The sequence below is a fragment of the Podarcis melisellensis genome, assembly GCF_964234715.1.
Source record: "Podarcis melisellensis genome assembly, chromosome: 3".
In the NCBI taxonomy this organism is placed as follows: domain Eukaryota; kingdom Metazoa; phylum Chordata; class Lepidosauria; order Squamata; family Lacertidae; genus Podarcis; species Podarcis melisellensis.
This window is the reverse complement of record NC_138530.1, coordinates 39,947,057-39,964,944: the sequence shown is the minus strand read 5'-3', so window position 1 is coordinate 39,964,944 and position 17,888 is coordinate 39,947,057. Positions and strand designations below refer to the sequence as shown.

The 17,888-nt window shown below is 41.2% G+C and overlaps 1 protein-coding gene and 1 long non-coding RNA gene across 10 annotated transcripts in view; one reads left to right on the top strand and one right to left on the bottom strand.

Annotated features, from left to right (window-relative positions):
* BIRC6 (baculoviral IAP repeat containing 6) overlaps positions 1–17,888 on the top strand; it is a 140,963-nt gene that overhangs the window by 120,461 nt on the left and 2,614 nt on the right. For all 9 annotated transcript variants that reach the window (XM_081905331.1, XM_081905329.1, XM_081905327.1 and 6 more), the window contains 7 exons: positions 1,036–1,246; positions 3,296–3,441; positions 4,516–4,626; positions 7,459–7,676; positions 8,655–8,816; positions 9,313–9,390; positions 10,477–10,665. In XM_081905331.1, coding sequence (XP_081761457.1) covers positions 1,036–1,246; positions 3,296–3,441; positions 4,516–4,626; positions 7,459–7,676; positions 8,655–8,816; positions 9,313–9,390; positions 10,477–10,665 — 1,115 coding nt within the window. The remainder of the gene's footprint in view (positions 1–1,035; positions 1,247–3,295; positions 3,442–4,515; positions 4,627–7,458; positions 7,677–8,654; positions 8,817–9,312; positions 9,391–10,476; positions 10,666–17,888) is intronic.
* The window catches only part of LOC309366660, a 35,657-nt gene continuing 32,462 nt past the window's right edge, over positions 14,694–17,888 (bottom strand). The window contains exons 4-5 of the long non-coding RNA XR_014166829.1: positions 16,158–16,197; positions 14,694–14,812 (exon numbers count right to left, since the gene is read on the bottom strand). This is a non-coding gene — a long non-coding RNA (uncharacterized lncRNA). The remainder of the gene's footprint in view (positions 14,813–16,157; positions 16,198–17,888) is intronic.

The following is a 17,888-nucleotide window of genomic DNA, read 5'->3' as shown; positions in this document are numbered from 1 at the left end:
CCCTGCTGCGTGATGTGATATGATATTGGCAATATATTGTTTTAAATAGTAAAAAACAAAATAATATTTCTGTAGTATTCTGTTTTTAAAAAACGTAACCAAAACATGCTCAGGCTTGATTGGAAGATAGCTGGATAGGAGAAACAAGCCCCCTCTCTGGTCGTTCTTTAGTTTGTCATGCTTGCCTTTTCTGGGAACATATGATTCTACCATCTCATTTGGGCTTTCACCACTTTGAACTGTTTGTTTCTAGGCCAAGACCACTGCTTTTGTTTTGTCTTACCTTGTCTTGATTATACTCTGTCATCTGCAGAGGGAAATATTGCCACTCACTGTGATATTTTTTTGGGGGGGGGTGTTCCTGAACTGAATTTCATTTACAAGCAAATATTGTGTTAGGAACTCCCAAAATTGTTGCTTGTTAACTTCATCCTATGTTCTCAAATGCATAGTACATGTGTGGCCAGCCTGATCTTGGGAATTTCCAAGGAAGAAAATTCTGTGATGTCCCTAAGCAGCATGTTCTGATAGAAGACAGTCTCGTGAGAATTGCTTCCTGATGTTTATCCTAAATCTGCATGGCCACTTCTGTTCTTTAAATGGAAATGGTTCAGTATTGTCCAGCGTTGCATTTCTTAAACATCACTTCTCTCTACTTGAGAACATCCAGTTCTTCAAGCTGGTCCTTATGTTTTCCCTGGACTGCAGTAGTCATCTGGAGAGCACTCTGGTGGCTACCTGTGATCTAGGCCACTATACCTATTGCCTATTCAACTTGCAAGCACCCTTGAACTAAGGTTCTCAAAATGTTTGGATGCTCTTAATGGTTTTAAATGTTTTCAAATTTTCCTGATACTTCTAGATATGATTTTATTTTTAAATATATTTTGTTATTTTGTTACTTGCTGTCCCAGGTTCCTTTGGGGGGAAAATGGGCAGGAAAGAAATTTAGATAATGATAGGTAACTATTTCTGCTGCATAGGATTTATCTAGTTGGTTGGAATTTTAACCATGTTGTTTCTCCTCTTTCCTAGTTTTGGATATGGCCAGGCATGTCCCCCTGTACAGAGCTCTGTTAGAGCTTCTCCGAGCTATTGCTTCATGCACATCTATGGTGCCATTGTTGCTGCCTCTGTCTGGGGAAAATGGAGAAGAGGAAGAAGAGCAACTGGAGTCCCAGACTTCAGTCGGAACTCTGTTGGCTAAAATGAAGACGTGTGTTGATACTTATACTAACCGACTGAGGTATTTTCTCAACCTCGTAGCATTTTATGAATACCATGTGTTCCCATTTTCACTCAGAACTGTTCTCACTAAGGTTAGAAACTTGTATCTGTGCTGTACCACTTGACTGCAAGTTGGGATTCTCAAAATTAAATGCTTGTTTTTGGAAAATAATTCCCTGTACATAGATAAGACACAGGTTTACCACATCATTGTCAACTAAGCTATATATTGTTTATTTCCTATCTTAAACACAGATTGCAGTATGTATTTACTGGGGTGTATTGTAAATCAAATGCAAAAAAAAGGCATACGTATCTTTAATGAAAATTCTCTCACAGCTGTTGACATCTGACAGTCTTTTAACCAGTCTTCCTCATCCTGGCACTCTCCAGGTATTATTGGACTCCCAACTCCCATTGTCCCAGTTTATTATTCATGCTGACTGGGCAGATGGGAACTGGAGTCCAACAACATCTACAGGGTACCAGGTTTGAGAATACAGCATTTAGCCAAGGATACAGCACCTCTTGTTTAGAAGACTGGAGTTTTTAGACAAGAGGAGTTCCTTGCCCTCTCAGAATCTGCCAGTCTCATGGACAGGAAGTTGTGTTTACTGTCAACTATTAACTAGAAGGTAATCCCAGAGGCCCCTTCGGCTTGATACCTTGGTTTCCAGAGTTGGCAGTCACCAAGTTTGCTTGCAGACCGGCCAAGTACAGTAAATCTCTCGTGTAAATCTTCTATGACTATGAGCCTCGAAGCTGAGCAGCAAGTGCATAGCTTTTTACTAGTTCATCTATAAAATGGTAAAATGAGAAACACCTAAGTTCTGCCAGGCTTTTGAAATAACACATGCACAATTTTGCTGTTAGGTCTGTTGACAAAGGTTGACACTGTTGATCTGAGACCATTTCTTGATGGAAGACGTGCCTAGCAACAGCAGAATTATAGTTGCACTCCATTTTCCAGACACGTCTTCCACTGAGAAATTGGAGATTTCTCCAGAGGTCCCAGCAACATTTTTTTTTTTTGCAATAAAAAATTCCATGTATTGTAATGTCATTGTGATGTCAGATGATTGACAGGTGGGTGGCCTCACCCATCAAATTTGACCTGCAAGGCTACATGTGATAAAGATCAGGCTCACATAGCCAAAAAGGTTTCCCATTCCAGCTTTAAAACCTGAAATTTGAATAGGGTATCCGAAAGTTCAACTTGGTTAGGAACTGCTTGGTTAGAGGAGAATCTGTTGGGCTTGTTCTGTTTTAGTCTGCTTAGGTAAACTGAAAAAGAAGCTGTCCATTTGAAATCAAAAGTAGCATGCTTTGAGCTGAATGTAAAAAAGGAGGTTCTAAGCATTTTACAATTATAATTCCAATATGTTCTATATCACCCGTCAGCCCAGGATCACAGGGCTGTTTAGAATATAAAGACACAAAAATGCATAACATAATAACAAACAAGACAATAATATTGTTTCATTGAGCACCTAATAAAATTTAATGGATTGTAAGTTTGTATGTGATGGATGTTGTTGAATGTTTTCATTTTATAAATTCTGGTTGACTTTTCTAGAATTTGTGAGACAGAATTTTGTTTCAGTTTTTATTTCCTTTTTAGACACATACCAGGTTCTTTTTTTAGTTTCCCTTGATATACCCAGAAGACTAGTCACTTGTGCATATGCACCTTGCTACATTGTAAATGAGGCTTTTGAGTTGTCCAGGATGATTAAGTAGGAACGTTGAACCAAATTCTCCAAGTTCAAAATCTTCTGTATGGTTTTCATATTTTGGCAGGATTTCTTCTATTGGCATTATACTTTCCACCATTCCCTTAACATTAAACACACTTTTGCTGACCTGGGAAGTCATTATATTTAATGAACTTAGTTGGTTTCTAAGGTGCTACTGGACAATTTTTAAATTTTTTTATATACCGGTATTTAATGACAAATACACTTGGCAAATATTTATTGGCAAATACACAGCAATTGATAGTAATCTGCATTTCTGATGTTTCCATTAACTGTTTCCGCTAAAACCCTAGTCATTTCTTATTTTGTAGGTCTAAAAAGGACAAGACTAAAACTGGAGTGAAGTCAGATACTTCAGATCAAGAGCCAGAGGGACTGACACTTTTGGTACCAGATATCCAAAGGACTGCTGAGATAGTTTATGCTGCTACAACAAGTTTGCGCCAGGCAAACCAAGGTAAATAATGTCAGCAGCACATCTTTGCTGCAGACCTACCTGGAGTATTTATTTATTTACTTGACCAATTTATATACACCACTTAATTACAATAATCTCTAAATGTACATATACATAAACTGTAAAAGCAACCTGACTTTCAACAAAAGGATATAAGAATGGTTAATCAGGGGCATTAAAAACAACAACTCCTCCTCCTCTATACTGACCTTCATCCAAGGATCACATAGCTGTTTACAATATGAAACCACAAAAATAGTAACAAACAAAAGCAATAACCTCACCACACACAGTTTAAAAGGCCGTAGTTTGTTTAATTAGCCAAAGGCCTAGAAAAAGTCGAATGCTTTTGCCTGGCACCAAAAGATACTTAACGAAGGCACCAGGCAAACCTCCCTGGGAAGAGAATTCAACAAACAGGGAGGCGCCACAAAAAAAGGCTTGTTCTCATGCTGCTGCTCTCTAGACCTCTTGAGGAAGAGGCACATCAAGAATAAACATACAAGCAAATGGATAAAACTACTGGTTTCTTAATATTTATACAACTTTAAAAATATCAGTATTATAATTCCCACCATCGAGCAAGGCTACCTTGGTAGGAAGGTGAATAATACAATTGAGGCAAAACTTGTAAACGCTTTTGTCAATGACGCATACAACCTTTCCTTATAAAACATCCTCTTCAATACTTTGATGGTAGGACTGAAAGTAAACCAAAAATAGGTTGGATCCAAATTAAGCATGCTAGAAGGATAAGTTGTCAGATCTTGATTTTGGCCCACAGGTGTGGTTACACATTTCCCTGCTGGGAGCAGGAACACATTCAGTGCAGGATTAAACCCTGCCCTCCATGCTCCCAATCAGCTGACATCATCAGTAACATCAGCCGGTGGTCAGATAGAGACAGTTTGACAAAAACAACCTCTTGTGCCAAATAGAACCCTTGGCAAGCCAGTATTTGCTCATAGGCCAGAGGTTCCCCACCCCTGACCAAAGAGAAACATGTGAGATAAATTTCATATAAATCAGTTTTGGCTTATGAGGTTTTTTAAATATGATTTTTTTTGTACACAGAGAGAAAATTGGCTGAATACTCTAAAAAAGCTGCCGTGAAGCCCAAGCCCTTGTCAGTTTTAAGATCCCTTGAAGAAAAATATGTGGTTGTAATGAAAAAGCTCCAGTTTGGTAAGTTGAAAATCAGTCTGAACCTTCTGTATTGAAACACAAAATGCATGTCTGAAGTCACAGTCACAACAGAAAACCTGCAAATCTATGTGTATGAACATGAGTAAGAAATTGAAGATATTATATGCCTTCAGTGTGCATATGAGCACACAAAGATGGATTCCCTTCCTAGGAAGCTTACAATCTAGAATTTTACACGGGATGAATTACAGATGAATGAAAAATGAGAAAAAGTAGAGGCAGAGCAAACAGAGAGAAATTTGTTGGTTACATTTGCTTAGGCTCAGTTAGAAGCCAAATTAGACCAGGGTTAGTCAATGTAGTGCCCTCATATGTTTTTTAATGATACCTCCCCTCATTCCTGCCCATTGGTCATGCTTGCTAGGACTGGTGGGAGTTGGAGTTCTACAACACCTTTTGAGTGAAGAAGAGGCCCCAGGTTTACGTTTAGAGGAACGTAAATGTATCTAAACATTAAAGTGTTAGTAACTCCACTGTACAAAATCTCTGGAAAGCTAGTGGATCATTTATTTATACATTTATTTATTATATAAGCTTTAAAAATCAAAGCTGTTTACAACAAGAATACCTATATATATTGAAACCATGTAAAATTATAAAATATAACATCAGAAAACATCAACCACCATAAACTACAGAAATATGTTTTCTTGATTGCCTGCATAAGCTTGGTGGCATTGAAAAGTTCTCAGCAGGCATTTAAGGTTAAAACAGGCACCTGCTGAATCTCTATTGGCACAGCATTTCACAGGAACTGGGCAAAGGAACTAAAGGCTCAATTTCTTGTTGCTGTCAGATATGCCTTGTCAACTTAAGCAATAATCAGCAAAGCTCCACAGATGGTCTCTGTGATCAAGCCGGGGATAAAATTTAGGCAGTCCCTAAGGTATGCTGGTGGCACTGTGGTCTAAACCACAGAGCCTAGGGATTGCTGATGGGAAGGTCGGCGGTTCGAATCCCCGCAACGGGGTGAGCTCCCGTTGCTCGGTCCCTGCTCTTGCCAACCTAGCAGTTTGAAAGCATGTCAAAGTGCAAGTAGATAAATAGGTATCGCTCCGGCGGGAAGGTAAACTGTGTTTCCGTGCATTGCTCTGGTTTTGCCAGAAGCGGCTTAGTCATGCTGGCCACATGACCCAGAATCTGTCTGCGGACCTCTCCACAAGCAGCGGGAGTGCTCCCACGGCTTGCAGAGAGCTGCCTGTTTGGGGGCTGGGGTCGGGGGAAGCTCGAGCTTCCCCCGCCCCAGCCCCGCGCCTGGGGGGGAAATAATTTTTTCCCCTTTATTTCCCCCCCAAAAAACTGGGTGCGCCCTATGGTCCGGTGCGCCCTATGGTGCGAAAAATACGGTAGATGGGAAGCCAGTGCCAACGTTTTAACAATGGTGTCACATGTTGCCAGCCATGTGCGCCCCCCTCCAAATCAGAAGTCTGGCCGCTGCATTTTGCCCCAGTTGGAGCTTCTGAACCAACCCCACATAGAGGACATTGCACTAATCCAGTCTTGAGATTACCCGTACATGGACTACAAGTCAACCTATCTCTGTCCAGGAATGGCTGTAGCTGGCAAACCAGACAGAATCAGTACATACTATTTGAAGGTTAAGTAGTATGCAGTCTTAATTCTTGCTTAGAAAACGGAACAAAGACACTTAACATCTCTAGGAAATTATCAGCAATTTTTCTACATAGCCTGAAGCTAAAAGAGAATGCACAAGTAGTTTATGATCCAAGAAGAACATGTTAATAAGTCGGTATGTGTAAATTTTCCTGGTTTTTGCAGTAAGACGGCTCTCTGTCATTTATGAGGAAACGTAGCAGCCAATCCATAGATGCTGGAGATAATCTTCAAATAATCCATCAGATTTGTCATGCTGTGGCTGTCTTTCTCAAGGAGAGAATATTTTAAAATCAGCATTTATCAGTAGCTTTGGGAGGTCCTAGATGTGTCAGCCAGTGACAGTATTTTAGAATTTATCCAAGATACTAGTTAATCTCTAAGAAGGATCATGATATTAGCTTGTTTTAGACTTCAAGTTCTTCAGCTAGTGAAAACTTGATTTTTAAGTTTTCTTCAGTTCTTCTTTTTTCACATTAACTAAGGACAATAACAAAAGTAAACAATTGTTTGTGTGGCAATTAAACCAGCCTTGTTTTGTAGCCCTATTTCTGAAAGTCCTCTGCTTGGTTACGTTTCCTGTCTTGTACGAGCTCCATATGGCTGATGATAGTACTGATGCTTAGAACTGATACATTTTTTTCCCTTTAGAGTATTCAGATGTTCCACATATATCAGCTTGGTCTCTGTTAGATGCTGCTTGGTTTGTGTAGTGTAAAAACTCTTGCTTGTATATTTGGGGTAAGGAAGAGTAGTGATGTTTGCAGTTAAACTGCATAAATACCTGCCAAGCGGGTAAGCTGAATTCTGCTAATGGGACAGAAAATAAGTTCAGCAGACCTAGAGATGTACTTTTGGTCCATAAAGTATAATGTGTTAATTTTGTTTTCTCCTATGATCATTTTATCAATAATGCAATTTCACACTATTGTCAATTGACTCTTTCATGATGCCCAATTAGAATAATTTTAGTATAATAGTGTGTGTTAGCAAGACTAGCAAGGTATCTTACATATCTTTTAACAATGGGAAGGTATTTGGGTCTGCCTATTTATCTTACTGTATCGAATTGCTTGTTGCTATGGGGAGGGGGGAAATGAAATATTTATATACAGACTGATTTTTCCATTAATTTTGATACCTCATACAATTTAATAATATTCTAATAAATTAAAATGTTACTTTTCACTCCTTTAGATACCTTTGAGATGGTTTCAGAAGATGACGATGGAAAACTGGTGTTTAAAGTAAATTACCACTACATGTCACAGGTGAAAAATGCTAGTGATGCAAACAGTGCTGCCAGAGCCAGACGTCTTGCTCAAGAAGCTGTAACACTTTCTACATCGCTGCCTCTTTCCTCTTCATCCAGTGTCTTTGTCCGCTGTGATGAGGAGAGACTAGACATCATGAAGGTAAAAAAATCAGACTTGTGTTCCAAAAACAGCAGAGGTCTCTGATGTGTCTAAATCACGTTAATGCTTATTTTGCATGATTTATTCTGCTTCTACGGGACTTGGAGAAGGAGAGGGAACTTTTTAATGTACTGCTCCTGCTCACCTCCACTTCAGAAACTTCCAGGGCATTGATGATAAATTTGAAAAAGCGCATCTTCCTAAAAGCCTGCTCAGCACCTATTTTTTGCCAGAAGTTCTCTCTAGCTGGGGTGGGGATGAAGGGACATAAACTTTCCTACCAAATTAGCCTATTGGTAAGTCTTCTTGCAACACTTGCTGTTTCTTTTGTGCCTTTTATTTTATTTTTACTTCTTGATTGACAGCTATGCAGGTGAGATTTGGCCCACAGGCTGCCTGATATTTACCCCTCTTTGCTAGATGTTTACTACTCTTTGATTCAAGAAAACAAAGTTGGAGGAGAGAGGGAAAGATGTGGAGATGTGACACTAGAATCTTAAAAGAAGTGGGGGTCCTGGAGGAGATCATGTGGCTTATGGGCAGAGGGGCTGTGTCTTTGTTGAGGGAGTAAACATGCAAGATGGCATTGGACTTGTCAATGATATTTCTCTAGAGTAAGACCTGGTCCAGTGAGCACTTGCAGTTCTAATTAGAGACAGAGGGAAAATGTGTTTGGTTCATATTAAAAATGCAGAACCACTTAATTTGCACTTCCCAAAACCAATCTGCAAACCAAATGCAGCTATCCTTCAAAATCCACAAGCAAAAGAGAGCACAAAAAATGCTTATAATGCCCAATTCCTTGCAAAAACACACAAAGTAATTCAGACATGGGGCAAAGCGGATGCAAGAATGGAAAAATGAGAAGCTGAGAGAAACAAATGGACAGGATTTGTCCAACCCTAGTTCTAAAGTGTTGTATATGATATACTAGTTTCCCAAGCTGGTTGCTATAACATTATTTGTCTTTTTCAAAAGGTTTTGATAACTGGCCCAGCAGACACACCTTATGCAAATGGCTGTTTTGAATTTGATGTGTATTTTCCGCAAGACTATCCTAATTCACCTCCACTTGTAAATCTGGAAACAACGGGAGGACACAGTGTGAGATTCAATCCAAATCTTTACAATGATGGCAAGGTAAATAGTTTTGCTATTTTATTGCAGGCTAATATGGTTGAAACAATTTCTAGTCATTCTGAGTAAATAGGTACCTATGGACAGCTTAACTTACATGGGTAACCATATACCATATTTACTTGAATCTGTTTTGGCCAAATTATGTTGCGAAAATTAAGGTGCACATTAGATTCGATGGCACATGTTGATTTATTTTTTTCAGGAAGCCTGTCTGCTCTACTCTAGGATATAGTCCAGTTGCCTGGCAGTGTCTCACAAAAGCCTGTCAGTGAATGGAAGCAGGCATCCATGTATGGATTGCCTTTCTGGAAGCAAATTGTACTGTAGTAATGAAAGAGGGATCCTGCTCTACTGAAGAGAAAATAGGGATGACAATGTTGGATTAGACAGCACAAGTAAACTCATATATGAAAATCATTAATCTGTTGATTAGAACAATGTATAAATTGCAACCATGATATTTATATATAAAACTGTTCAAAACCTTTATCTTCAGGTTTGCTTAAGTATTCTTAACACCTGGCATGGAAGACCAGAAGAGAAGTGGAATCCCCAGACATCAAGCTTTTTACAAGTATGTGGCTTTCTTCAGTGTGGAAGCTGGAGGGTGGGTGTGTAAATAACTCAGAAAACAAAGTTTTTTCTGCAAGACAAAAGCCTCAAAAGCCAATGTATTTCCAGCACTGCACCTTGTTCTCTGATATCATTTCAAATAAATACATGTGGGACAATGTAAATTATCATTCGATGATCTTGTGTTTACTTCAGTGCAGTCACTTTTTATGCAGCAGTACAAAAAAATATATATCCTGAAAATTGGGGAGTCTTGGTGCAGCTCAAAGTGCACTTTGGAAAGTATGTTTGAGAATTATGAGATCCCAGTCTATATATTTCTATTATTTTTTTTGAGCTATTTCAATATACTTTCCAACAAGAGGAATTACTATGTGTGTTCAAGTTAAAATGAAATGTTTTTGTAATGTTGTCAGGTCTAGGATATGCCTTAAATATTATTCAGCTTACTGTTGTAAAATTGCGATCTGATGACCTAATTTTCTTTTTATATTGATGTTGTGATGATAACTCCAAACTGTATTAACTGCTCATATTAATGTACACTAAATATCCACCACTGAATCATGCTTCCCCAGTATTAATTTACTTTATGTAAATATTCCCTTATTCAACTTGGCTGCTGCAGTTAAGTTCCATATTAATATTTATATGTGGTGTCATATTAATATTAATATGCTTGTAATCATATAATTATATTTATCAAGCACAGTCCTAGCAAATAAAGCATTCAAATGAATTTGTCAAGACCTCAAGAGCAAAACCTTAGGGGACTAAGATTGGCTTTTCCAGACTTTAAATTAGTATTGAAAATGAATGTATGTTTTATATATATATATACACATACACATTCTCTCTCTCTCTCTCATGGTCCATTATATTATTAAAAAGAATCCATTGAAACAAATAGATCCTTCTTTGGCACTGCAAATGGCAGATGCAAAGCATTGCCACCATTGGGTCAATCTATGCAAAAGTGTGACAATAAGAGGAAAGGTTTAGGTTGTTTTTATTGTTCTGACCTTGGCAATGGTCTGTTTTGTTCTTTTTACCGCTTGCAAACTTCTTCAACTGTGTCTGTCCACAGGTATTGGTGTCTGTGCAATCCCTCATATTAGTTGCAGAGCCCTATTTCAATGAACCAGGATACGAAAGATCGAGAGGGACTCCAAGCGGCACACAGAGTTCCAGAGAATACGATGGAAATATACGGCAAGCAACAGTCAAATGGGCTATGCTTGAACAAATCAGAAATCCTTCACCGTGTTTTAAAGAGGTTAGTGCTTTGTGCCATACCTGCTTATGATCCATCCATTTTAAATGTAGAATCCTGAGAAACGTCTGTTACCTTGATAAAAGGGATATGGATAATAGCATAAATTCAGGTTTATTGCGGCAATTGGGCTGCACTGGTTTTAGTCAAAAAGTCAGGATAAGAAACAATCCAGTATCCAGTTTCTCACATTGACCAACCAGATGTCTCTGAGAAGCCCAAAAGCAGGAAAGGTAGGAAGGTGTATTTGTCCCTGAAGCAGGCATAAGCAAACTCCATCCCTTCAGATGTTTGGGACTACAATTCCCATCATCCCTGACCACTGGTCCTGTTAGCTAGGGCTGATGGGAATTGTAGTCCCAAACATCTGGAGGGTCAGAGTTTGCCTACGCCTGCGAGGTCTCCCACTAGCCTGTGACAGACTCTGCTTGTTTTCCAGTTAGGAAAAGGAAAGAAGTAACAGGAGTTTCCCCTGCTCTTTCTTCCCTTCTCCAAAATTGCTGCACAAGTGAAAAGAGATCCCATGACTCCAAAGACTTTTAGCAACTGCAGAAGGCTCTTCGGAGGCAGATGTATGGAGAATGTTAGAAACAGCAGAAGAAACTCTTGCTTATCCACATGGTTTTAAATGGTTTTAAATGTTTTAATCGCTTTTAATTTGCAGCATTTTAAATGGTGGTTGTTGTTTTTTAGAATATTATATTATTTCATTATTTTATTTTTGCTTGGGGTGGGATAAGCACTGAGTCAGCACTATTGTTCCTTGCTTTGTTTTGTTTTGTTCTGTTTTGTTTTATTATTATTATTATTCTGTTAAATTATTATATAGTTTGTATTTTGCCTTTTAAGGGGAGGGGTCATGGCTGCCTGGGAGTGGGCCTCAGCCAATAGATTGGGTGGGGCAGGTTCCACAGGGGGGGATGTATTGGGACACCCGATCTCAGTGATCACGGGCAGGAGGAGGAGTTATGCTAAGACCAGACCATGTCATTACCGAGGAGGCAGGTTTAGTCGTTGTTTGAGGACTATCCCTGCCTCCAGGTCTGGTCCTGACCGGAAGGATACAGTAATCAGCAAGGGAAACCCACATGACCTGAAAGTGTTGCTGTGCAATGCCAGGTCAATGATGAATAAAACCACTGCCATCCACGACCTGGTTGTGGATGGAGGATTTGACCTGGCATGTGTGACAGAGACCTGGTTGGATGAAGCAGATGGGCCTGTCCTTGCCGCTGCTTGCCCACCAGGTTTCTCTTACGCACAGCAACCCAGGTCATGTGGGCGGGGAGGGGGGGTTGCAGTGATTTTTAGGAAGTCATTAGTCTGCACCAGGCGTCCTATTGGGAAGACCCAGTTTTCTGAGTGCATGTTCTGGAAGTTGGGCAACAGGGGCAGTACAGGATTCCTACTGGTGTACCGACCTCCCCGCTGCACCAAGGATTCCCTGCCCGAGCTGCTTCAGGTCGTGGCGGATATGCTCCTGGAGACACCTAGCTTGGTTGTCCTGGGGGATTTTAACATCCATGCCGACACGACCTTACAAGGAGCCGCTCGGGACTTCGTGGAAAGCATGGCCTCCATGGGGCTGTCCCTGAATAGGTCTGGCCCAACTCATAGCCACGGACATGCCTTAGACTTGGTGTTTACCTCTACGGATGTTGGTGATCTGACATTAACTAAAAGTGAAACAAAAGAAGTGCCATGGTCAGATCACTTCCTGGTGCAACTGGACTTCTCCGCAACCCTTCCCCTCCGCAGGGAGGTGGGACCGATTCGGATGGTCCGCCCCCGCCACTTAATGGATCCAATTGGCTTCCAGAGAGTGGTAGGGGATGCTTTATCCCAAGTTGATGGCCTTTCAGCTGATTCCCTGGTGGCCCGCTGGAATGCGGAGTTAACCAGGGCAATTGACTGTCTGGCTCCGAAGCGCCCTCTCCGATTGCATGGAGCCCGGACAGCCCCGTGGTTTTCCCCGGAGCTGAGGGTGATGAAACAATCGTTGAGACGGCTAGAGCGCCGGTGGCGGAAAACTCATTCTGAATCAGACCGGACACGGGTTAGAGCTCAACGTCGAGCCTACCAAGTGGCAATGGCGACGGCGAAGAGGGCCTTCTTCGCCGCCTCCATTGCATCTGCAGAAAACAGCAGCAGGAGACTTTTTCAGGTGGTTCGCAGTTTATCGGAACCACCTGTACCACCGGGGCCTGGTAGGGACCCCAAGATCTCCTGCAATGCTTTTGCAAAGTTTTTTGCAGATAAAATCGCTCAGATTCAGAAGGAGGTAGACTCCACCGTGGGAGCAGGGCCAGGGCGGGAGAGTGCTAGAGTTCTGTCTGGTCCTGTTATATGGGATCAATTCCAATCTGTTACCTCCGAGGATGTGGACAGGCTGCTTGGACGAGTGAAACCGACCACCTGTCTCCTTGATCCTTGCCCATCCTGGCTGATAAAAGCGAGCCGGGAAGCGCTGGGCGATGGGCTCTGCGGGGTGGTGAATGCTTCCCTCTGTGAGGGAGCCTTCCCTTACCCGCTGAAAGAGGCGGTCATTAAACCGCTTCTTAAAAAAACATCTTTAGACCCAGCCAATTTGGCCAACTATCGCCCAGTCTCAAATCTGCCATTCTTGGGCAAGGTGATCGAGCGGGTGGTTGCTGAACAACTCCAAGCACGCCTGGAGGAAACGGACCATTTGGATCCCTTCCAATCGGGATTCAGGCCTCACCATGGGACTGAAACTGCCTTGGTCGCGCTGGTTGATGATCTCCGGCGGGCTAGGGACAAAGGTGAGAGCTGTTTCCTAGTTCTGCTGGATCTCTCAGCGGCCTTTGACACCATCGACCATAACATCCTTCTGGACCGTCTAGAGGGGCTGGGAGCTGGGGGCACTGTCATACAGTGGTTCTGCTCCTTCCTCCTGGGCCGTGTCCAGAAAGTGGTGGTGGGGGAGCTTCAGACCCCTGAGCTCTCACTTGTGGGGTGCCTCAGGGTTCTGTCCTCTCCCCCATGCTTTTTAATATCTATATGAAGCCGCTGGGAGAGATCATCAGGGGGTTTGGACTGGGTGTTCATCAATATGCAGATGACACCCAGCTCTACCTCTCCTTTAAATCAGAACCAGTGAAGGCGGTGAAGGTCCTGTGAGAGTGCCTGGAGGCGGTTGGAGGTTGGATGGCGGCTAACAGATTGAGGTTGAATCCTGACAAGACAGAAGTACTGTTTTTGGGGGACAGGAGGCGGGCAGGTGTGGAGGATTCCCTGGTCCTGAATGGGGTAACTGTGCCCCTGAAGGACCAGGTGCGCAGCCTGGGAGTCATTTTGGACTCACAGCTGTCCATGGAGGCGCAGGTTAACTCTGTGTCCAGGGCAGCTGTCTACCAGCTCCACCTGGTACGCAGGCTAAGACCCTACCTCCCCGCGGACTGTCTCGCCAGAGTGGTGCATGCTCTAGTTATCTCACGCTTGGACTACTGCAACGCGCTCTACGTGGGGCTACCTTTGAAGGTGACCCGGAAACTGCAATTAATCCAGAATGCGGCAGCTAGACTGGTGACTGGGAGTGGCCGCCGGGACCACATAACACCGGTTCTGAGAGATCTGCACTGGCTCCCAGTACGTTTCCGAGCACGATTCAAAGTGTTGGTGCTGACCTTTAAAGCCCTAAACGGCCTCGGTCCTGTATACCTGAAGGAGCGTCTCCACCCCCATCGTTCAGCCCGGACACTGAGATCCAGTGCCGAGGGCCTTCTGGCGGTTCCGTCATTGCGAGAAGTGAGGCTACAGGGAACCAGACAGAGGGCCTTCTCGGTAGTGGCGCCCGCCCTGTGGAACGCCCTCCCATCAGATGTCAAAGAGATAAAGAATTACCTGACATTCAGAAAACATCTTAAGGCAGCCTTGTTCAGGGAAGTTTTTAATATGTAATGCTGTACTGTTTTTAACACTGATTGGGAGCCGCCCAGAGTGGCTGGGGAAACTCAGCCAGATGGGCGGGGTATAAATAATAAATTATTATTATTATTATTATTATCTTCCAGCACATGAGAGGAAGGAAGACACAGCAGGAGAGTTTCCTTCTATTTCTTGCCTTCCTCAAGCTTCTGTATAGGAATCCATATGTTGTCTTAAAGTCATCTGAGCAATGCCAGAATACCTGTTGGTAGCAAGGACCAATAAAGCCTGGGTTGTAAGCAAACCTGGTATTTGTGGGCCCCCACCCTGGTCATCAGTTTCTGAGGAGTTCTGTGTTACAGAAAACATATCAATATGTTTTGATATGTTTAGAATATGTTTAGAAAACATATCAAACAGTTAGAATTGAATGTGGTCTGCCACTGTGTGCCACATTGCCAGAGCCAAATTTTGAATAGTCAGGTAGGTGCAATTTGAAGTAATATCAAATGCATGAGTTCACATACAGACCTTCTATACCTTTGCAAAACCTGTTTTGGTCAGGATAACTGCTTCCATCTTAAAATACCTATTCTGCCTATCAACTTTAACCCAAAAAATGTTTGAGCAGGAAAATTGCATCCCAAGCTGTGAATCCATCCCATATTGGTGTGCTTAAAGTGAGGTTTGTGTGGCAAATGGAAATAGTTGACAAATATGAACATCTGAATGGCTTAATTTTCTTTCTAATGTTGGTATGTAGTATTTCTCCCTTTTCCCCTGGATGTGAAAATGGCCACAGGGAACTTCTCGGTTTGGTTTGGTTTGGTTTGGTTTGGTTTGGTTTGGTTGGGGGGGGGGGCAAAACCTGAGTCTGAAGAAAAATAGTTTCTATCGCTAGTAGTAAATCATCTAGATTCCCTTTTATTTCAGTATTTTAATTAAGATGCCATCAGGCTGTGATCTACTTCCTCCCCAATGATATTTGATACTGCTAATAAATTGGCTAATAATGTAGCCAAGCGAGAGTTCTGACATTTGTCATAAATTTTCCTTGATAATTTCATGCCTCTAATTGACTATAAAGGTGTACATGTCAAAAATTAAGGTTATTTTGCAGTAGGGAATTTAGTACCTTGCCTAGCATCCAAGGAAATTGGACCAAGAGTGATTAATGCAATAACGGTGATACAGACATGCCTAGAAAATTATCTTGGGGCGGGGGGAGCCAGTCTCATGCTATGGTTGCAGTATGTCTTCCCACATACTTTTACCTAATTTTTAAACCACTTACATAAAAAATTGAGCTATAAATTTGAATTATAAAAAAATATGTTTTGTTCATAGCCAACAGGACTTTTTGCATTTTATGAGCAGGTTACAGGTTATGAAAACTTGAGTAGTGCGCACGATATATTGGTCATAGACACACATAATAATATCCTAGGCCTGAGCAATACCCCTCCTGTCCTTTCCTGCAACAAGATTAGCGTTCATGACTAGTAGATAGAGATTGCAGTGAAAAATCTAACTTCTTTTATGGTCAGGGGGCACCATAAGAATGCCAGTAATGCTTTTTGCTGAAGAAGTAATTAAGCCCTACTCACAGACACTCCCTTGTGATTTCCTCCCTTTGCACTTCACTTGCTGTAAGTAATGAATAATGAAGAGTCTCAGACTCAGATCTACACCCTAAATGCCTTTGACCCTTTACAGCGTGGCAAGGACAAGCCAGAGCACTAGCTTCTGCTTTTTAAGGGTATGAAGCACTTAAGACACTCTAATAAAATACATACTTGGCCCTTTCTCTGTATTAGATGTAGGTTCCCATTCTTCTTGGCTCATTGCCAGGCTTGGAAGTGACCTTGCAGGCTTGCATCTGGGGCAGGAGTTGATAATACACTGCCTTGGATTTGTTCAAGTCCCACAACACAAACTCTCTTGCCTCCCATCATCCATTTGCCAGCCACATACGCAATTATGTAAAGGGGATGTGAAATCCAAGAGGCCCCCATTGTTACAGTAGATATTTCTGTAGTAGTCTTAATTCTAGCACCCACACAATGCAGACACATTGGTATATATGTACATATTATGCAGTACATAATTGTACTGGGTACAATAATGCAGGTTATCATAGCTTTCTGGTGGCTGCAAGTATGTAAACTGCCTTACCATAAATGCAAATTGTCCAGTTTCAGACATTAACCTAATGGAAATAAATAGACCAAGTGCATACAAATTGCAGTTCAGGGATGTGGATTGTGCCACATGATCATACACTTTCAGAAAGCCCCCTGCCTTCATTTACCAGTTCTAATCATTGCTAATTAAAGTTCACTGTTAATACGAGGATTTTGAAAGCAGCTGTTTTTAGCCATTGTTAAAGTCTGTGCTAGTGCAGGTTTAACCCTGTTGAAAGGCAAAAAGAATTCACACCACCGTGGAAGAAGTAGGGTTGCACTTGATCTTGTGTTCTGCTCCAAATTGCTTTTTAGTTATGAGAGTCAGTGCGCACACATACACTGCCATAGAGGTAAATCAGAATAAGCACCTCTGTTTTATTTCAGACAAAATGGAGATTTAAACCAGTAATAAATTTATTGATTAAAATCAAAAGCTCGTTTACCAAATTGATTATCAAATATGTGTTAAATGCAGAAACACTATCTGAAGCCATTCCATGCTTTTGTTTAAATCGAATTTTAAAAATAATTTGTTGAACAGATTAGGTAGTTTGATTTAATGTCACAAACATGTACAAATATAGGTTAAAATATATAAACTGAGGTACAGCTTCCCTTTACCTTTACAAAGTGTGTAAAAGTACAACTTTGGTACACTGTTGTATTTGTTAAATGGGGAACTTACTGCACAAATATCAGCCTGCCCAATGAAATTAGTATTACTTACTATAGCAAGAGAGCCTGTAAATATTATACCAAAGAGCCAATTCGTACAATAAGTATGCTAACAGAAGATTTCTTTATTCATTTGTGGATATGTTTGCCCTTAAGAAGAGAACAAAAATGTTGAATTGTCTAGTAATTTTTAAATATTGAAATAATTTTCAAAAGTATTGTTCATATTAGAGAATTTTGTTGATATTTTATATTTCTGTGTTGGATGCATATTTGGATTTCTGATCTAGTTTTGGCAGAATGTCACATTTTAATCTAGCTTTCATTAATCTGTAGTTATAAATCACCCCTTTGGTGAAGATTTATTCATGATAAATACTGATTTTTATTAAAATTTAGCCTGGATAGTAACCCATTTGATCCCACAGTCTCAAGATGTCCCAAGAGACATCACCTAGAGGCATCTTTGCTTATGTG